Source organism: Pongo abelii, chromosome 8 (assembly GCF_028885655.2).
Source record: "Pongo abelii isolate AG06213 chromosome 8, NHGRI_mPonAbe1-v2.0_pri, whole genome shotgun sequence".
In the NCBI taxonomy this organism is placed as follows: Eukaryota; Metazoa; Chordata; class Mammalia; order Primates; family Hominidae; genus Pongo; species Pongo abelii.
In genome coordinates, this window is record NC_071993.2 from 99625372 (window position 1) to 99642745 (window position 17374).

At 39.7% G+C, this 17374-nt stretch overlaps 1 protein-coding gene across 5 annotated transcripts in view; it reads left to right on the forward strand.

Annotated features, from left to right (window-relative positions):
* Positions 1–516: 516 nt before the first annotated feature.
* The window catches only part of EXOC6 (exocyst complex component 6), a 207717-nt gene continuing 190859 nt past the window's right edge, over positions 517–17374 (forward strand). For 2 of the 5 annotated variants that reach the window (XM_054522648.2, XM_054522651.2), the window contains exon 1: positions 781–938. In XM_054522648.2, the coding sequence (XP_054378623.2) occupies positions 838–938 (101 nt within the window). In that variant the 5' untranslated portion in view covers positions 781–837. Of the gene's footprint in view, positions 939–17374 lie in introns of all 5 variants that reach the window. The other 3 variants (XM_024253940.3, XM_054522647.2, XM_054522650.2) reach the window with 3 other exon arrangements.

Sequence of the window (17374 nt, forward strand, 5' to 3'; positions counted from 1 at the left end):
TGCTGCTAACCCCCTTTCAAGAGCTCTCACCCCTTCTCAACCCAGCTACTCTGACCTGGGGGCACCTGAGTTCAGGGACTTTGGTATGAATTACACATCGCCCTGGGCCTTTTTTTTTTTTGGTATCTTTGCCATCAAGTGTCTTAACTTCTCGTCATTTAATTTTTCTGTCGCTTATAATTTATTCCCAAGTTGACTGGCCGCTGTGGACTTCTTGCAGGCGGGGACATGAATCCACCTGGAGCGGTCTTCACGGTCAACTGGGATCTTTATTCGTTCCTAAAATAAATCTTACTATCACATGCAATTTTGCTTTTCGTGAGTGCATGTTTTCCTTTCTCTGACTCCCCACGACCCAGAGTACATCAGGCCCTTGTTAAATGTCCCCGTGGCTCTTATTACAGATTCAGGGTGATGATCTGAGTGTCCACCTTGCTGATTACTACGGTATCCCCCGCGTGTGGCACAGGGTGTGGCACACACAGAAGACAAGAATATATGTTAAAGCCCAAAGGCCGGGCACAAGACGCCCAGGAGGGACTAGTCGCGAGAGAGGGCAGGAGGCCAGCTGGGTACCCGGCCGCCGCCCGCAGCCGCCGCCCGCAGCCCCCGCGCACAGTCCCCGCTCACAGCCCCCTCTCACAGCCCCCGCTCACTCCTGCAGGTGCGGGGGCGGGAGCCGGATCGCGCGCCTTCTGCCCAGCGTTCCGCGCGCCCCCGCGCCGCCGGCCTGCGCGCCCCGCCCCCGCCCCGCCCCTCCGCGCTCGTGCCAACTGGCGCTCGCCCCCGTCGTTCCCGCGGCGCCGCGCCTCGCTGGCTCCTCAGCTTCCAGCCAAAATGGCGGAGAACAGCGAGAGTCTGGGCACCGTCCCCGAGCACGAGCGGATCTTGCAGGAGATCGAGAGCACCGACACCGCCTGTGTGGGGCCCACCCTCCGGTAAAGATCTCATCCCACCGGGACTTCGGCCCCCCGCCCCGCGCCGGCCGCTCCTTACGAGCCGGGCGGGGCGTCCGCCGCCGGCCGCGCGCGAAACTCCCCGACAGGTGGTGCGCGCGGGGGCGGGCGGGGGCGCTCGCGGGTGGCCGAACTCGAGCCGGTACCCGGGCGGGACCGAGAAGGCGGCTGCACCTGTCGGCGCGGCCTGCCTCCACCGCTGGAGCTGTCACCCCGCAGTCGGTGGGTGTGGCTGCTGCAGCGTCTCTAATCCCGGGCGACGCGGTGCGGCCCCGCGTTCTCCTTCTGGCTGCGGCGTTCTCCTCCTGGCTGCGGCCCCCGGGCCCGAGGAAACTCCTGGGGCCTGCCCCCGTCTCACTCGTGATGGGGCTGAGGGCTCCTCGGCCGCGGGCATGCCAGGTTAGGGTCGACAGCCGGCACCCGGCGTGACGGAGGTGCCAGGTCGCGCGCGGGTGGAAAGCCTGGCGCGCCGGGCTGCCGCGGGCGTGGGAGAATTGAAATTGAGCGGGAGACGCCGGCCCCCTTTCCCCCTACTCCCCCGCGCGGCCGGAGTGGGCGAGAAGAGAGCGTGGGCTGGAGAGGAGGAGCTGCTTGCTGCTTGGGAACACGCTAGGGTGACCCTGCGCTCCCGGGATCTAAGCTTTGGAGGCAGAACAGATTTTACTTATTTACAAACATTTCATTAAAATTGCATTATTTTTTCCGTTTAAATTGAGTTCCTCCCCATTCATTTTAAGAATAGTACTAGGTAATGCATATTCCATGCCAAACTGAATACCTGCTGTTCCAATAGAATATTATTAGCCAGGCACCGTAATGAGCCATGGGTTAGGTTAGGCGCTGTCTTCAAGAATAAGTTCCTTTTACATATAAGGTTTCATCTTTTGGAGTGATAATAATGATAAATGAAGTGATTATTCACTTAGGGAACTTGACACTGATTATGCTTTATGATTAGTATTCTTCAGAATACACTTCCTAGAATAGAGCGCTGTACAGTTTGTGGACCTGTGAATATAGTGTAAATTGAAGCCAGTTCAAGTTATGTAAATACACCTTGCCCTTAAGAGTCAGGAGGCCTGGGTTCTTGTTTTGCCCTAATTCTGCCACTGATGAAATGTGCAGTCGTGGAAAAAAATTATTTAACCTCTCTGGATCTCGGTTTCCTTATTTGTAGAATGGGGAGGGGAGAGTATTCAGATGCCCAGGAAACTCAGAACATTAGGGACCTTGCCTATTTGTTCACTACTGTATCCCTAACACCAAGCATGTGGTAGGCATGTTATAAATTTTTGTCACATAAAGTTTCTGCTATGATAATGCATAATTAGTGCATTTCCTTAATTTTCCAACATTATTATTTCTTTTAATAAACTGTATACTTGGTAATGAAAGAAGTAAAATTAAAAGGAAGCTTTGTTTTCATCACTGCATCTTGAAACTGAGAGTGCAGTGTGTGATAAAGTTACTAGAGTAGTTTATTTGTGAAAATAGTACTGGTTATGAAGGAGGTGCTTCATCTTAGGAAAATGTGCTAGGTAGTGTCCTTGAAAAGAAGATGAAATTAACTTAGAAGAAAATTTTGAAATATATTGAGAGATTTTTGGGACACTCAGGAACAGAATATGTATATTCATAGTGTTATTCTGTTCTCTTTTGCTGGGCAGTTGTTTCAACTGGCTCATTTTGTTTGAACCCACTCTCTTTTCTTTAGCAAACCCTGGTGACTCATACTTATCCCATATATATGTATATTTGTGTCTCATTTATAAGCAGAGGCTTTTTGCACATATATAGAGGGTACTGCTAGCCGTGTTTTCTCTTGGACATTGTTAAACTACTACTATTTTTTCCCTTTTTTTTTTCAGGTTTCACGAAGTGAAGTGTTAATATTGCATTTTTAAAAACCATTTATTATGGAAAAATTTTAAATGTTTAAAAAAGTAAAATAGTGTAATGAACCACCATGAACTGTCATCTAGCTTCAATTCAATTCCCTGGCCAGTCTTGTTTGATCTTTCCCTTATCTACTCCCCATCATCTTGGATTATTTTGAAGGAAATCCAAGACATCAATTTATTCATAAATATTTTACTATTAAGATTAATTTTTGTTGTTATTTCCTAATTATCTTTTAGCCGGCCTGTAGACTTATCATTTTATTTATATTGTTTTTTCTCAGCGGCAAGGATTTTTCAGCCTGATCTTTTCCTGAGAAGCACGTGATAAACTTTCCGCAGGCCCTGAAATATAACATGGTTCTTTGACCACAACAGAAGTATATTAGAAATCAATAGTTAAAAAAAACCAAAAAAACAAAAACTATTTGGAAAATTCCCAAATATTTGGTCATTGACTAACACACAAAAAAGAGAAATTAGAAAGTATTTTAAACTGAGTAAAATGAAAACACAGCATATCATTTGTGAATGCAGCTAAAGAAATAGAAGTTTATGGCACCAAACACCTCTACTAGAAAAGAATGGCTTCAGCTTCTAGCCTAAGAAACTAGGAAAAGAGGAGCAAATGAAATTCAGAAGAGTGGAAGAAAGGAGATGGTAAAGATCAGAGTGGTATTCAGTGAGACAGAAATACAGAAAGTCAGTGAAACTCAAAACTGGTTCTTTGAGGAGACTGTAAAATTGATAAACCTTTAGGGGTAGAAAAGGAGATGATACAAATTAAAAATAACAGGGCCAGGTGCGGTGGCTCACGCCTGTAATCCTAGCACTTTGGGAGGCCGAGGCAGGCAGATCACTTGAGGTCAGGAGTTCGAGACCAGCCTGGCCAACATGGTGAAACCCCGTCTCTACTAAAAATACAAAAAAAAATTAGCTGGGTGTGGTAGCGCATGCTTGTAATCCCAGCTACTCAGGAGGCTGAGGCAGGAGAATCGCTTGAACCCGGGAGGTGGAGGTTGCAGTGAGCTGAGATTATGCCACTGCACTCTAGCCTGGGCGACAGAGCGAGACTCCATCTTAAAAAAACAAAAACAAACAAACAAAAACAAAACCAACCAACTAACCAAACAAACAAAAAAACGGGAGTGAGAGAGGTTACATGACTATAGATTCTACAGACATTAAAAAAAGGTTAAGAAATATTATGAATAGGCTGAGTGCAGTGGCTCGTGCCTGTAATCCCAGCACTTTGGGAGGCTGAAGCAGGAGAATTGCTTGAGCTCAGGCATACAAGACCAGCCTGGGTAACATAATGAGACCTTGTCTCTACAAATACAAAAATTAGCTAAGTGTGGTGGTGTGTGCCTGTGGTCCCAGCTACTCGGGAGGCTAACATGGGAGAATTGCTCAGAGTCTGGGTCGTTGAGGCTGTAGAGAGCTGAGATTGTGCCACTGCACTCCAGCCTAGGCAACAGAGTGAGACCCCCATCTCAAAAAATGTATATGTATTATGAACAACTTCATGCTCATACATTTGGCAACTTAGCAGAAATGGGCAAATTAGTTGAAAGATACAAAGTATTATCAAAGTTCACTTAAGAAGAAATAGCTGAATAGCCCTGTATCAATTAAAGAGAGGGAATTTTGCTGTTACAAGCCTTCCCCAAAAGGAAACTCTGGGCCCAGATGGTTTTACTGGTGGATTTTGCAATCTTTAAGGAAGAATTAATGCCAATTCTACAAAGACTTTTATGAAAAATTGAAGAGGAGGGAATATTTCCTAGCTCATTTTGAGGTCAACATTAACCTGATACCAAAACTAAAGAAAGAAAGACATAACTAGAAAAGGAAACTAAATCAGTATTCCTCATACACACAGATTTTACAAAATTTTAGAGAATTAAATCCATATATGTGGATTTAAAAGTATAAAATACATCTATATAAAAAGTATATTCTATATATGTATATATATGTGTGTGTATATATATGTATGAAGAATAATACATCATGATCAAGTGAGGTTTATTTCAAGAAAGATGCTGGCTTAACATTTGAAAAATCAATGTAACATTGTTCACCATATTAAACAAAGAAAAGTTGTATGATCATATATGTGGAGAAAGCATGGACAAAATCGAATATTAATTCCTGATTTTAAAAACCCTCAGAAACTAGTAATGGAAATTCCTCAGCTTAAAACAGGGCATTTATGAAAATCCAGAGCTAAATTGTGCTTAGTGGTAAGAGTCTGAATGCTTTTCCTCTAAAATCAGGAATGAGGTAAGGGTATTCATTCTCACCACTTCTGTTCAACGCTGTACTAGAATGTTGAATATAAGGCCGGTATAATAAGACCATTTAAAAAAAAGCATCTAGTTTGGAAAACCGTCTTTATTTGCACACTATGTGATCATCTATATAGAAAATCCTGTGGAATGTACAGAAAAGTTACTAGAACTGATAAGTGAGTTTAGCAAGGTTGTAGGAATCAGGTTGATATGCAAAAGCCAATTGTGTTTCTCTATACTAGCAACAATCAGAAATTGAAATTTAAAATTTGATGGTATCAAAAATATGAACTACTCAGGGATAAATCTGACTAAAGATGTGGAAGACTTCTATGTGAAAAATACAAAACATTGCTGATATAAATTAAATTAACATTGCTGATAGTAAACTAAGTAAGTGGACACATGCTGTTTTCATGGATTGGAAGACAGTATTGTTAAGATGTCAGTTTTCTCCAACTTAGTCTAGATATTCAAGATAATCCGAATAAATCCCAGCAGAATGAAAATTTATAGAAATTGACAAGCTGATTCTAAATTTCATATAGAAATGTAAAGGACCTAGATTAGCCAAACTAACTTGGTAAAAGATGAACAGAATTGGAGGACCCATAGACCTGATTTTAAGATTTACTGTAAAGCTACAGAAATTAAGACTGTGGTACTAGCATCAAGATAAACAAATAGATCAGTGAAACTTAATAGAAACCACATAAATAGATTAACACAGTCAATTGATTTTCAACAAAGATGAAAAGGCAATTCAGTAGAAAGAGATAGTCTTTTTTAGTAATGGTGGTGGAAAAATTGGATATCCTTACACAAAATAATGAACTTTGATCCATGCTTTGCACTATATTTAGAAATTTACTCAAAATGAACCCAAGACCTAAATGTAAAATGCAAAACTGTAAGACTCCTAGAAAACATAGAAGGAAATCTTTGTGACTTTAGGATAGGCCAAGATGTCTTAGATACTGTTTGCAAAAGTATAATACATAAGAGAAAATTGATAAATTAGACTTTATTTATTGGACCAGAATTGAGAATATCTAGTCTTTGAAGAAGCTATTGAGGTTGCAGTGAGCTGTGATCATGCCTCTGCACTCTGGTCTGGGCAACAGAGTGAGTCCCTGTCTCAAAAAAAAAAAAAAAGAAAGAAAGAAAGAAAAGGTGAGCCACAGATTGGGAGAAGATATTGGCAAATTGCATATCCAATAAATAAATCGTGTCTAGAATGTATAAAGGAAGTGTTTGAGACTGAATAATAATAAAACAACTCAAAAAATGAGGCTGGGTGTGGTGGCTCACGCCTGTAATCCCAGTACTTTGGGAGGCTAAGGGCGGGTGGATCACAAGGTCAAGAGATTGAAACCATCCTGGCCAATGTGGTGAAACCCCGTCTCTACTAAAATACAAAAATTAGCTGGGCTTGGTAGCACACGCCTGTAGTCCCAGCTACTCGGGAGGCTGAGGCAGGCGAATCACTTGAACCTGGGAGGCGGAGGATGCATGAGCCGAGATTGTGCCACTGCACTCCAGCCTGGGCGACAGAGTGAGACTCCATCTCAAAAAAAAAAAAAAAAAAAAAAAAAGACTGACTATACCATGTATTGGTAAGGATGTAGAAGAACTGGCACTCTCATACACTGCTGTGGGAATTCCATAAATGCTGTTTATCAGGTTGAGGAGTTCTCTTAGTTTTTATTATGAAGGGGTGTTGAATTTTATCAGATGCTTTTTTCTGTATCTATTGAGGTGATCATGTGGTTTTGTCCCTTATTCTTTTGATACAGTATATTACATTATCAGATGTAAACCAACTTTGTATTCATGGGATAAATCCCACTTGATCATAGTGTATAATGTATAATCATTTTTATATGTTGTTGGATTCTGTTTGCTAGTATTTTGTTGAGGATTTTTGCATGTGTATTCATAAGATATTTTGATCTGTTTTTTTGTGTGTGTGTGTGATGTCTTTGATATGAGAATGATACCTCATAGAATAAGTTGGTGTTCTCTCAATTGAGATGAGTATTTGGGTTTTTTCCCCCTTTATTCTATTCATGTGGTACATTACATTGATTGATTTCCTCATGTTTAATTACCCTTGTGTTCCTAGGATAAATCTCATTTGGCCATAGTGTATAATCCTCTTAATATACTATTGGATTTGGTTTGCTAGTATTTTATTGAGAATTTCTACATCTATATTCATGAGGGATTTCTGTAATTTTTTTAGAGACAAAATCTCACTGTGTTGCCTAGACTGATCTTGTACTTCTGGCCTCAAGCAGTCCTCCTACCTTAGCCTCCCGAGTAGCTGGAATTATAGCATGAGCCACTGTGCCTGGCATGAAAAATTTTTTTTTTAAATTTATGTTTGAGACAGGATCTTGCTACATTGCCCAGGCTGGTCTTGAACTCCGGAGCTCATGCAGTTCTCCCACCTCAGTCTCCTGAGTATCTGAAACTACAGGCATGTTCCACCATGCCCAGCTCTGTAATTTTCTTTTTTTGGTGATGTCTTTATCTGGCTTTGGTATCAGGGTAATGCTGGCCTCATAGACTGAGTTAGGAAATGTTCCCTTCTCTTCTACATTTGGAAGGGTTTGTGAATGATTAATGTTAATTCTTTAAATATATGGTAGAATTTTCCAGTTAAGCGATGTGTATTTTCTTTGTTGGGAAGTTTTTGATTACTGATTTCCGTTTCATTACTTGTTAAAGGTATACTCAGATTTTCTATTTTTCTTGAGTTAGTTTTGATAGTTTGTGTCTTTCTAGGAATTTGTTGTGTTTCATTTTGATTATTTTAGTTGTTGACATATAATTGTTCAAAACTTTTTCTTATTTTTATTTCTGTAACGTTCTCTCTTTTGTTCTTGAATTTAGTAATTTGAGTCTTTGTTTTTTTCTTGGTCATTCTAGATAAAGGTTTGTCAATTTTGTTGATCTTTTCAAAGAACCAACTCTCTGTTTTATTGATTTTTTTTCTCGATTGTTTTTGTTTTTTCTTGTTTTTTGAGATGAAGTCTTGCTCTGTTGCCCAGGCTGGAGTGCAGTAGTGCGATCTTGGCTCACTGCAACCTCCGCCTCCTGGGTTCAAGCGATTCTCCTGTTTCAGCCTCTCGAGTAGCTGGGATTACAGGCACCATGCCACCATGCCTGGCTAATTTTTATATTTTTAGTAGAGACGGGGTTTGCCATGTTGGCCAGGCTGGTCTTGAACTCCTGACCTCAGGTGATCTGCCTGCCTTTGCCTCGAAAATTTCTGGGATTACAGGTGTGAGCCACTGCACCTGGCCTCTCTATTGTTTTTCTGTTACATTTACATCTGATCTAATCTTTATTACTTTCTTTCTTCTGCTTGTTTTGGGTTAGGTTGCTCTCTTTTTTATTATGATGGAACCCAACCTTACGATGGAAGTTTGGGTTATTAATTTGAGATCTTTCTTATTTTTTAATATTGGTTTTTACAGCTATAAATTTTTCTCTAAGAACAGCATTAGCTTCATCTAAAACTTTTTGGCATTGTGTGTTTTCTTTACCTTCCTTTAAAAATATCTTTAATTTTCCTTATTATTTCCTCTTTGACTCACTGGTTATTTAGAAGTGTGCTTAATTTCAACATATTTGTGAATTTCTAAAATGTCCTTCTGTTATTAATTTCTAATTTAATCCCATTGCAGTCAGAGATAATAATTTGTATGATTTCAGTTTATTTTAAGTTTATTGAGGCTTATTTTATTGCCTAACATAGTCTGTACTGGAGAATGTTCCATGTTCCCTTGAGAAGACTGTGTATCCTACTGTTGTTGGAGGGAGTATTCTATAGAGGTCTGTTAGGTCTAATTAGCTTAGAGTATTGTTCACGTCTCCTATTCCCTTTTGGTCTTTTGCTTAGTTGTTCTATCCATTATTGAATGATGAGTAGTTTTTATGTCTTTTCAGGCTCTGTTGTTAGATGCATATATGTTTATACTTTATATATTCCTTATTGATTGACCATTTGCCATCATAAAATATCCTTTATTTCTAGACTTGTTTTAAAGTCTGTTATGTCAGATATTAGTATAGCTGCTGCAGCTTTCTTATGGTTGCTCTTTTCATGATATGTGTTTTTCTATCTGTGTACTTTTAACCTATGTTTGTCATTAAATCTAAAGTGTATTTCTTGTAGACAGCACATCATTGGATCTTATTTTTATCCAGTTTGATAACCTATGCCTTTTGATTGTTTATTCATATTTAATGTTATTATTTATATAGTTGGATTCACATCTGCTGTTTTTCTTGTGTGTTCTATGTCTCATTTCTTTCTTTTTTTTTTTTTTTTTTTTTTTGCTCTTCTATTCCTTTTTTACTGCTGCTTTTGCATTAAGCAAATATTTTCTGGTGTAATATTTTAATTAGTGATTTTTTTGGAATTTAGAAAAAAGTTATTTCTTAGTGGTTGCTCTCAGAATCTACTTCAGAATTATTCTAATTTCCAGTAAGGTATAGAAATGTTACTCTTATATAGCTATATTCCTTCTTTCCCTTTTTTTGTGCTATTACAATAATACATTACTGTAATTGTTACTTTTTATAATTTTTTGTCTTTTAAAGAAGCAGAAAGAAGAACAGAGACCAATATGTATTTTTAAAGTTTGTTATATTAAGTTTCTTATTTACTGTTTCTGATTCTTTTCATTTGTTGCTGGGTTTTTAGTTGTCATCTTGTGTCATTTTCTTACTCCAGAACAGCTTTGCTCCCACATACATCCTTTGTGTTGTGATTGTCCATTGTATTACATATATTCTATATATATTCTATATGTTGCATGCCACCAATACAATTATGTACATGTAGGTTTATGCAACTGCTTCCACAAATCAGATAAGAAATGAGAAGTATGCATTTATACTGTATTTTATAATTACATAGTTACCTTTACTGGTGTTCTTGTGTGTGTGTGTGTGTGTGTGTGTGTGTCTGTGTGTGTCTGGTCTGTGTGTCTGTGTGTGATCAAATGGTCATCTGAGTTCACTCTTAATCGTGAGGAAATTCCTTTTGTATTTCTTGTAAGGCTGGTCTGCTTGAAACTATTTCCTGTTTTTTTTGTTGTTGTTGTTTGTCTGTTTTTTTAAATCTGGGCATGTCTTTATGTCATCTTCATTTTTGAAAGATAGTTTTACCATATGTAAGATTTTTAGCTGACTGGTTTTTTCCCCCCCAGCAGTTTGAATATGTCTTTCCACTGCCTCTGGGCTTCATTGTTTCTGATGAGAAGTCAGCTGTTAATCTTACTGGAATTCCCTTATGTGATCAGCAGTTTCTTGTTTTCAGGATTTTCCCTTTGTCTCTCATTATTTTACTGTGATGTACCTGGATATGGATCTCTTTATGTTTATCTTACTTGGAGTTTGTTGATCTTCTTAGATATGTAGGTTAATGTTTTTCATCAAATTTTGGAAATTTTAAATTATTTCTTTAAATAGTCATTCTGTTCCTTTCTCTTCTCTACTTTGGTGCTCCCATCTCATGTATGCTGGTGTGCTTAATGATGTCCACATTTATTTGAGACTCTGTTCATTTTCCTTATTCTTTTTTCTCTCTTGTTCTTTTTTCTCTCTTACTCTTTTTTCTCTCTTACTCTTTTTTCTCTCTTGTTCTCTGATTGCATAATCAGACTATCTTGTATATTCCCTGATTCTTCCTTCTGCCAATTCACATCCACTGTTGAATTTACTGCCAATTCACATCCAATGAATTTTTCATTTATGTTACTGACTTTTCAACTCTGGAATTTCCAATTATTTTAAAAAAATAATTTCTACTTCTTTATCCATCTCTATTTGATAAGACATTGTCATCATACTTTCCTTTGCTTCTTCTTTTTAGTTTTGTGAACATAGTTATTATGGCTGCTTTGAAGTCTGCTACATCCAACATCTGGGCCATCTCACAAGCAGTTTCTATTGCCTGTTTCTTTCTTTCGTTTTTTTGAGACAGAATCTTGCTCTGTCGCCCAGGCTGGAGTGCAGTGGCGCAATCTTGGCTCACTGCAACCTCCGCTGCCCAGGTTCAAGCAATTCTCCTGTCTCAGCCTCCCAAGTAGCTGGACTACAGGCGCACGCCACCACACCCGGCTAAATTTTGTATTTTTAGTAGAGATGGGGTTTCACCATATTAGTCAGGCTGGTCTTGAACTCCTGACCTCAGGTGATCCACCTGCATCGGCCTCCCAAAGTGTTGGGATTACAGGCATGAGCCACAGTGCCTGGCCACTGTTGCCTATTTTTCTGTTTATTGGTCACAGTCTTCTGTTTCTTTATATGCCTCATAGTTTTTTTTTGTTATTATTGTTGAAAACTGGACGATTTAGATAATGTAGCAACTCTCGATACTGATTCCTTCCACCCCATAACACTCATGGGGCATGTTGTTGTTTGTGTGCTTGTTTAATGGCTTGTTTGGACTATTCTAGTCAAGTGTATTTCCCTCACAGTGGGAAGTCTCTGATGTTGCTCCTCAGAGTGCAATCCTGGCATATATGCTGTCACCCTGGAGTGACAGTGATTTTAGCAGTGCTCTCTTTGACTTTCTGTTCTCCTGATCTCTCTTAAACTTTCTGCCTTCGTTGGCATCACATTCAGCTGTTAGATTCCAATAATTGCTAGGTGATTATTATTTTCAACAGTGTCCTGGGGCATAAGTTTTTCCACAGTCTGATCCAGTTAAATTTGGTCCTCTTTGCAGTGGCATATTATCCCTTATATGCAAGTGATTTATTGAGGGAATACTTTCAGATGAAACCATAGGAGTAAGGAAAATAGGATAGGCAGAGATCAGCAAACCTGTGGGTTCCCCAGAAGTCTAGCTTTAACCTAATCTCGGGGAATTCTAGAGCTTGAATGTGACATCTCAGAATTATCTCACCTTGAGGTAGAGGGGCTGAGTTTTTACCTTAACCTGCAACAATCTTTCCTTCACTGCAGGCTGTTCTCTCTCTCTGTGTGTGTGTGCACATGCGTGTGTGTGTGTTGGAGGCATGTAACCTCCCAGGCATCAATGTTGTGTGGAGTGCTTCTCATCTGTAGACAAGGTACAACTGCGAGTCCTTAGCAGTGGGAGATGAGTGCACCACCAGGTAAAGGGAACTACTATATACTTCAGCAGCTAGAAAATATCCAGCCACATCGTGCTGAAAATGTCAAAAGGAATAAGTGACAGAATGTTTTCATTTTTCTGTTTTGTATTTATTTTGACTTTTTAGTGGATTAAAACCCCTAATCTTCCCAATCTTGGCTTTTTATTTTATTTTTAAATTGTGATAAAATTCATATAACATAAGATTTACCATTTTAATAATTTCTACTTATAAAGTTATTTGGCATTAAGTACAATTTACATTGTTCTGCCAACATTATCATCTATCTCCACAATTTTTTTTTTTTTCTTTTTTTGAGACAGAGTCTTGTTCTATAGCCCAGGCTGGAGTGCAGTGGCGTGATCTCGCTCACTGCTGCCTCCACCTCCCGGTCCCGGTTTAAGCAATTCTCCTGCCTCAGCCTCCCGAGTAGCTGGCATGCACCACCATGCCCAGCTAATTTTTGTATTTTTAGTAGAGACGGGGTTTCACCATGTTGCCAGACTGAGCTTGAACTCCTGACCTCGTGATCCACCCGCCTCGGCCTCCCAAAGTGCTGGGATGACAGGCGTGAGCCACTGCGCCTGGCTCTCCACAACTTTTTTATCTTCCCAAGCTGAAACTCTTACTCATTAAACACTAACTCCCATTCCCCAGTTTTCACCAGCCCTTGGCAACCAGCATTTTACTTTCTATCTCTATGACTATAATTACTCTAGATACCTAATATAAGTGGAATTATATGTTTTTCTGTTACGGGTTTATTTCACTAAGCATAATGTCCTCAAGATTTACCCACATTGTAGCACATGTCATACTTTTCTTCCTTTTTTAGGGCAGAATGAAAGCCCATTGTATGTATATATTACATTTTGTTTATCTGTCATTTATCAGTGGACATTTGTGTTGCGTCCTCCTTTTGACTATTGTAAATAATGCTGCAGTGAACATGGGTGTACAGATATCTGTTTGAGTGCAGTGGTGGTTTTCCCAGGCCAGTCTCTGAGGTTTGTTCTCACTGCAGGAAGGCTCTTCTTCACTTTTTCTTTTCCTGGTTCTCTTGGGTAAACTTGATGACTTAGAATTTAGCTTATTGCTCTCATGAAGCTACCAACCTCCTTTCAATTGCTTAATACCAAAATCTTCATTGTTTTCAAGAGCACCCTTATGTTTGTGCTTCTCCACACTCTGTTCTACATAAGGTCAGTTTCTTTGGGGAATTCTTTGGAGCTCTTTGTACTTACCTTCTACCTCACCCCCTGATTATAATCCTTGAGCCACTGCTCTAGATCTGGGGGCACAAACAGTGGCCTCCCTCTCTTGGAGTGATATCCTTGCTTTAAGAGCATGGTGCTGGGTGAGATGGCAGTCTCTGGTCTTGGCTTGCCTCTCTCAGTGTGGAGCCTCTCTGGTATGAGCAGGCCAAAGTGAGGGCAGCTGGGTCCCCAATATCCATGGTTGTTATTACTGTGGTATAGCCTCTGTTCTATTACATCCTCCAGGGGCTGGGAAGATGAAGGAGGGCTGGGTGGAAGAATGGAGCCCTTATTCTCTCTGCCATATTCACCTTTTTTTTTAGCCTCTGCAACACAGTTGGGGCAGGGGTAAGAAATTCTGAATGCCTGTCCTTTCTTTGGCTCTTGACTGAAACCCTGGCAGGAAAGAGAGCCCTGCCTTCTTAGCTACTCCCACTGGGTAGATCTGTCACCTGAATTGGTGGTTGGGAAAAGGTGGATGTGGGTCATGGGTCAAGGGCCACAAACTCTTACTGTTCTTACTAAGTATGTAGTAGATTTTCTTGGATAAATGTTTCTTCTTTTCCTGTATGCTCTTAGGACAATTTTCAGAAATTCAAATGGTGTTTTAAAAAAATAATTTTCATTAGTTAGAGTTGTTTCATTAGGGAACAGGTTTCTGGAATTAGTTAGGGTTGTTTCACTAGGGAACAGGTTTGTGGATTTCCTCACACTTTTATTCCAGAAGTGTATCCCCCTCAAATATTATTCTTGTTTTATTTTTTCCTGAATAGAGGTAACATCAATGTAAAAAACAGCCATTTTAAAATGTATTTCAGTGACATTTAGTACATTCACAGTGCTGTGCAGCCATCGTCTCTATCTAGTTTTGAAACATTTTTCATCATTACAGAAAGAAAACTTGTACACATTAAATAGTCACTCTTCATTTTCTCTCTTCTAGCCCCTGGCAACCAGTTTTCTGCTTTCCGTACTATGATTTTACCTGTTTTGGATATTTCATGTAATAGAAGAATATAATATGTGGTTTTTGTGTGTTTCTGGCTTCTTCCACTTTAGCATGCTCATCTATATTGTAGCATGAATCAATACTTGTTATGTCTGAAGTTTCATGTCCCCCCCATAATTCATATGTTAAAACCTAAATCACCAATGTGATAGGATTAGGTAGGGTGTTCGGGTGGTAGTTAGGTCATGAGGGCACATCACTCATGAATAGGACCGGTAGTAGTCTTATGAGAGAGAGAGAGATCCTGAGAGCTAGCTTGCCCCTTCCACCATGTGAGGATGCAGTTACAAGGTACCATCTATGAACCAGAACTCACTAGACACTGAATCTGCTGTGATCTTGTACTTCCTAGCCTCCAGAGCTGTGAGAAAGAAATTTCTGTTGTCTGTAAGCTACCCAGTCTACAGTATTTAGTTATAGCAGTCCGTATGGACTGCTATGTGGGCAATACCAAGAAAAACCCTGTCTCAAGAAAAAAAGTACTATTCTTTTTATGGCTGAATAATTCTCATTATATAGATATTCCACATTTTATTTATTCATTCATTAGTTGATGAACATTTGTTTCTACCTTTTGGTGGTTGAGAATATGCTGCTATGAACATTCATGTACAAGTTTTGGTTGAATGCCTATTTTCAGTGTTTGGGGGAATTACCTAAGAGTGGAATTGTTGGGTCATATGGTAATTCTGTATTTAACTTTTAGAGTCTATTTTGTGAAGTGTCAATAGTTTGGAGTGCACAAGTCTCTGAAACTGCCCTTCGTTGTTGAACATACAAGCTCGACTTAACAGCCTATAGCAGAGCTTTTAGGCAAGCATCAGAGTATAATAAAACTATCTGTAGATGATGGACTTTAATAGCTATGGCTAATTAATCACTGTAACCAATAATATCAGAATGGAAGAGAGTAAAATTACCTATCAGGTTTATTACATAACTACTACTTTAAAAGTTTGATCAATGAAAACACAATATCGATAGCAAGGGCATTGGCAAATCTCCAGGGACTTCCCATAAAGAGTACAGTTTCAGAAATGTTTGTGTTAGTACATTTTTTACCTATAGACATTTAATCTAGGAAGGCTAAGCATCTCTTTTAATTTGATAACTCTTCCCATGCAATTTTTGCTAGAGTAGTACATCAAACAAACCTAATATTTCTTGCATTTCATTTTTTGTAAGCTGAAAGAATAAATAACTGAACTGTTCTAGGGTTCCTCTGGGAAATCGTAAAGATAATTTTAGGTGTAAAAGATGTCTTGAGGCTGGGTGCAGTAGCTCATGCTTATAATTTCGGCACTTTGGGAGGCCAAGGCAGGAAGGATTGCTTGAGCCCAGGAGGTTGGGACCAGCCTGGGCAACATGGAGAGATCCCATCTCTACAAAAAATTTTAAAAAAAGGCCGGTGCGGTGGCTCACGCCTGTAATCCCAGCACTTTGGGAGGCTGAGGCAGGCAGATCACAAGGTCAGGAGATCGAGACCACCCTGGCTAACACGGTGAAACCCCGTCTGTACTAAAAATACAAAAAAAAATTAGCTGGGTGTGGTGGTGGGCACCTGTAATCCCAGCTACTCGGGAGGCTGAGGCAGGAGAATGGCATGAACCTGGGAGGCGGAGCATGCAGTGAGCCTAGATTGCGCCACTGCACTCCAGCCTGGGCGACAGAGCGAGACTCCATCTCAAAAAAAAAAAAAAAAAAAAAAAAAAATTAGCTGGGCATGGTGGTGCTGGTTATCTATTTAGTTAACATGAAAATGAAACATTTAAAAATAAACATAGATAACTTGATTGTGAAGAACCTCAGCTCTTTCATAAGTGAGAAGAAACCTTTTTTGTTTGCTTAAATAATAAGAAGTATAATAAAGTCCCTATGGAACACAGAAAATTATTCTGGCAAACAGACTCACTGTTATATAGGCAGATTACACAGAAGGTAAAGAGTAACCTTTCTTATTGTAGGTAGAGGCATTAACAAATCACCAAGGAAACAAGCCCAACAAGATTAAGCAAATGTTGCTAAGTTTGTAACATATTTCATAACTGGTTTTCAGACTCAGATATTATAAACCAAGACAGATATACTTAATTTTCCAAGTTTTGTCCTTCACTGTGCTCCTTCATATTCTGAAACAAACACTTGACTCTAGAGCACTCACTGGTTCTTTGTTTGGGGTCTGTGAGGTCAAAATTATTTTTAAATAATCCTAAAAGGTTATGATGATGAAATTTTATGTGTCAACTTAACTAGGTTAAGGGCTGCCCAGATAGCTGGTGAAACATTATTTCTGGGTGTTCCAGTGAGGGTGTTTCTGGAAGAGACTAGCATTTGAATCAGTAGACTGAGTAAAGAAGGTCTGCCATCGCCAATGTGGGTGGACATTCAATCCACTGAGGCCTCAAATGGAATAAAAAGGTGATGGAAGGGTGAATTCTTTCTCTCTTCTTGAGCTGAGACATCTGTCTTCTCTGGCCCATGGACATCGGAACACCTGGTCTCAGGCCTTCAGACTGTGGGGCTTACACCAGCAGCCCCCCTGGTTTGCAGGGCTTTGGACTTGGCCTGAATTACACCACTGGCTTTCCTGGTTCTCCAGCTTGCAGACGGCATGTTGTGGTACAACTTGGCTTTCATAATGGTGTGAGGCCATTCTTGTAATAAATCTTTTATATATCTTTATATATCCTATTAGTTTTGTTCCTTTGGAGAACCCTGACTAATTCAGAAATTATTTATGTTAACATGCATTGCATTCATCATTGCTATTTTCAAATGAATCAGTCAATAAATGTTCTTAAAAATTCTGTTTTAATTTTTAA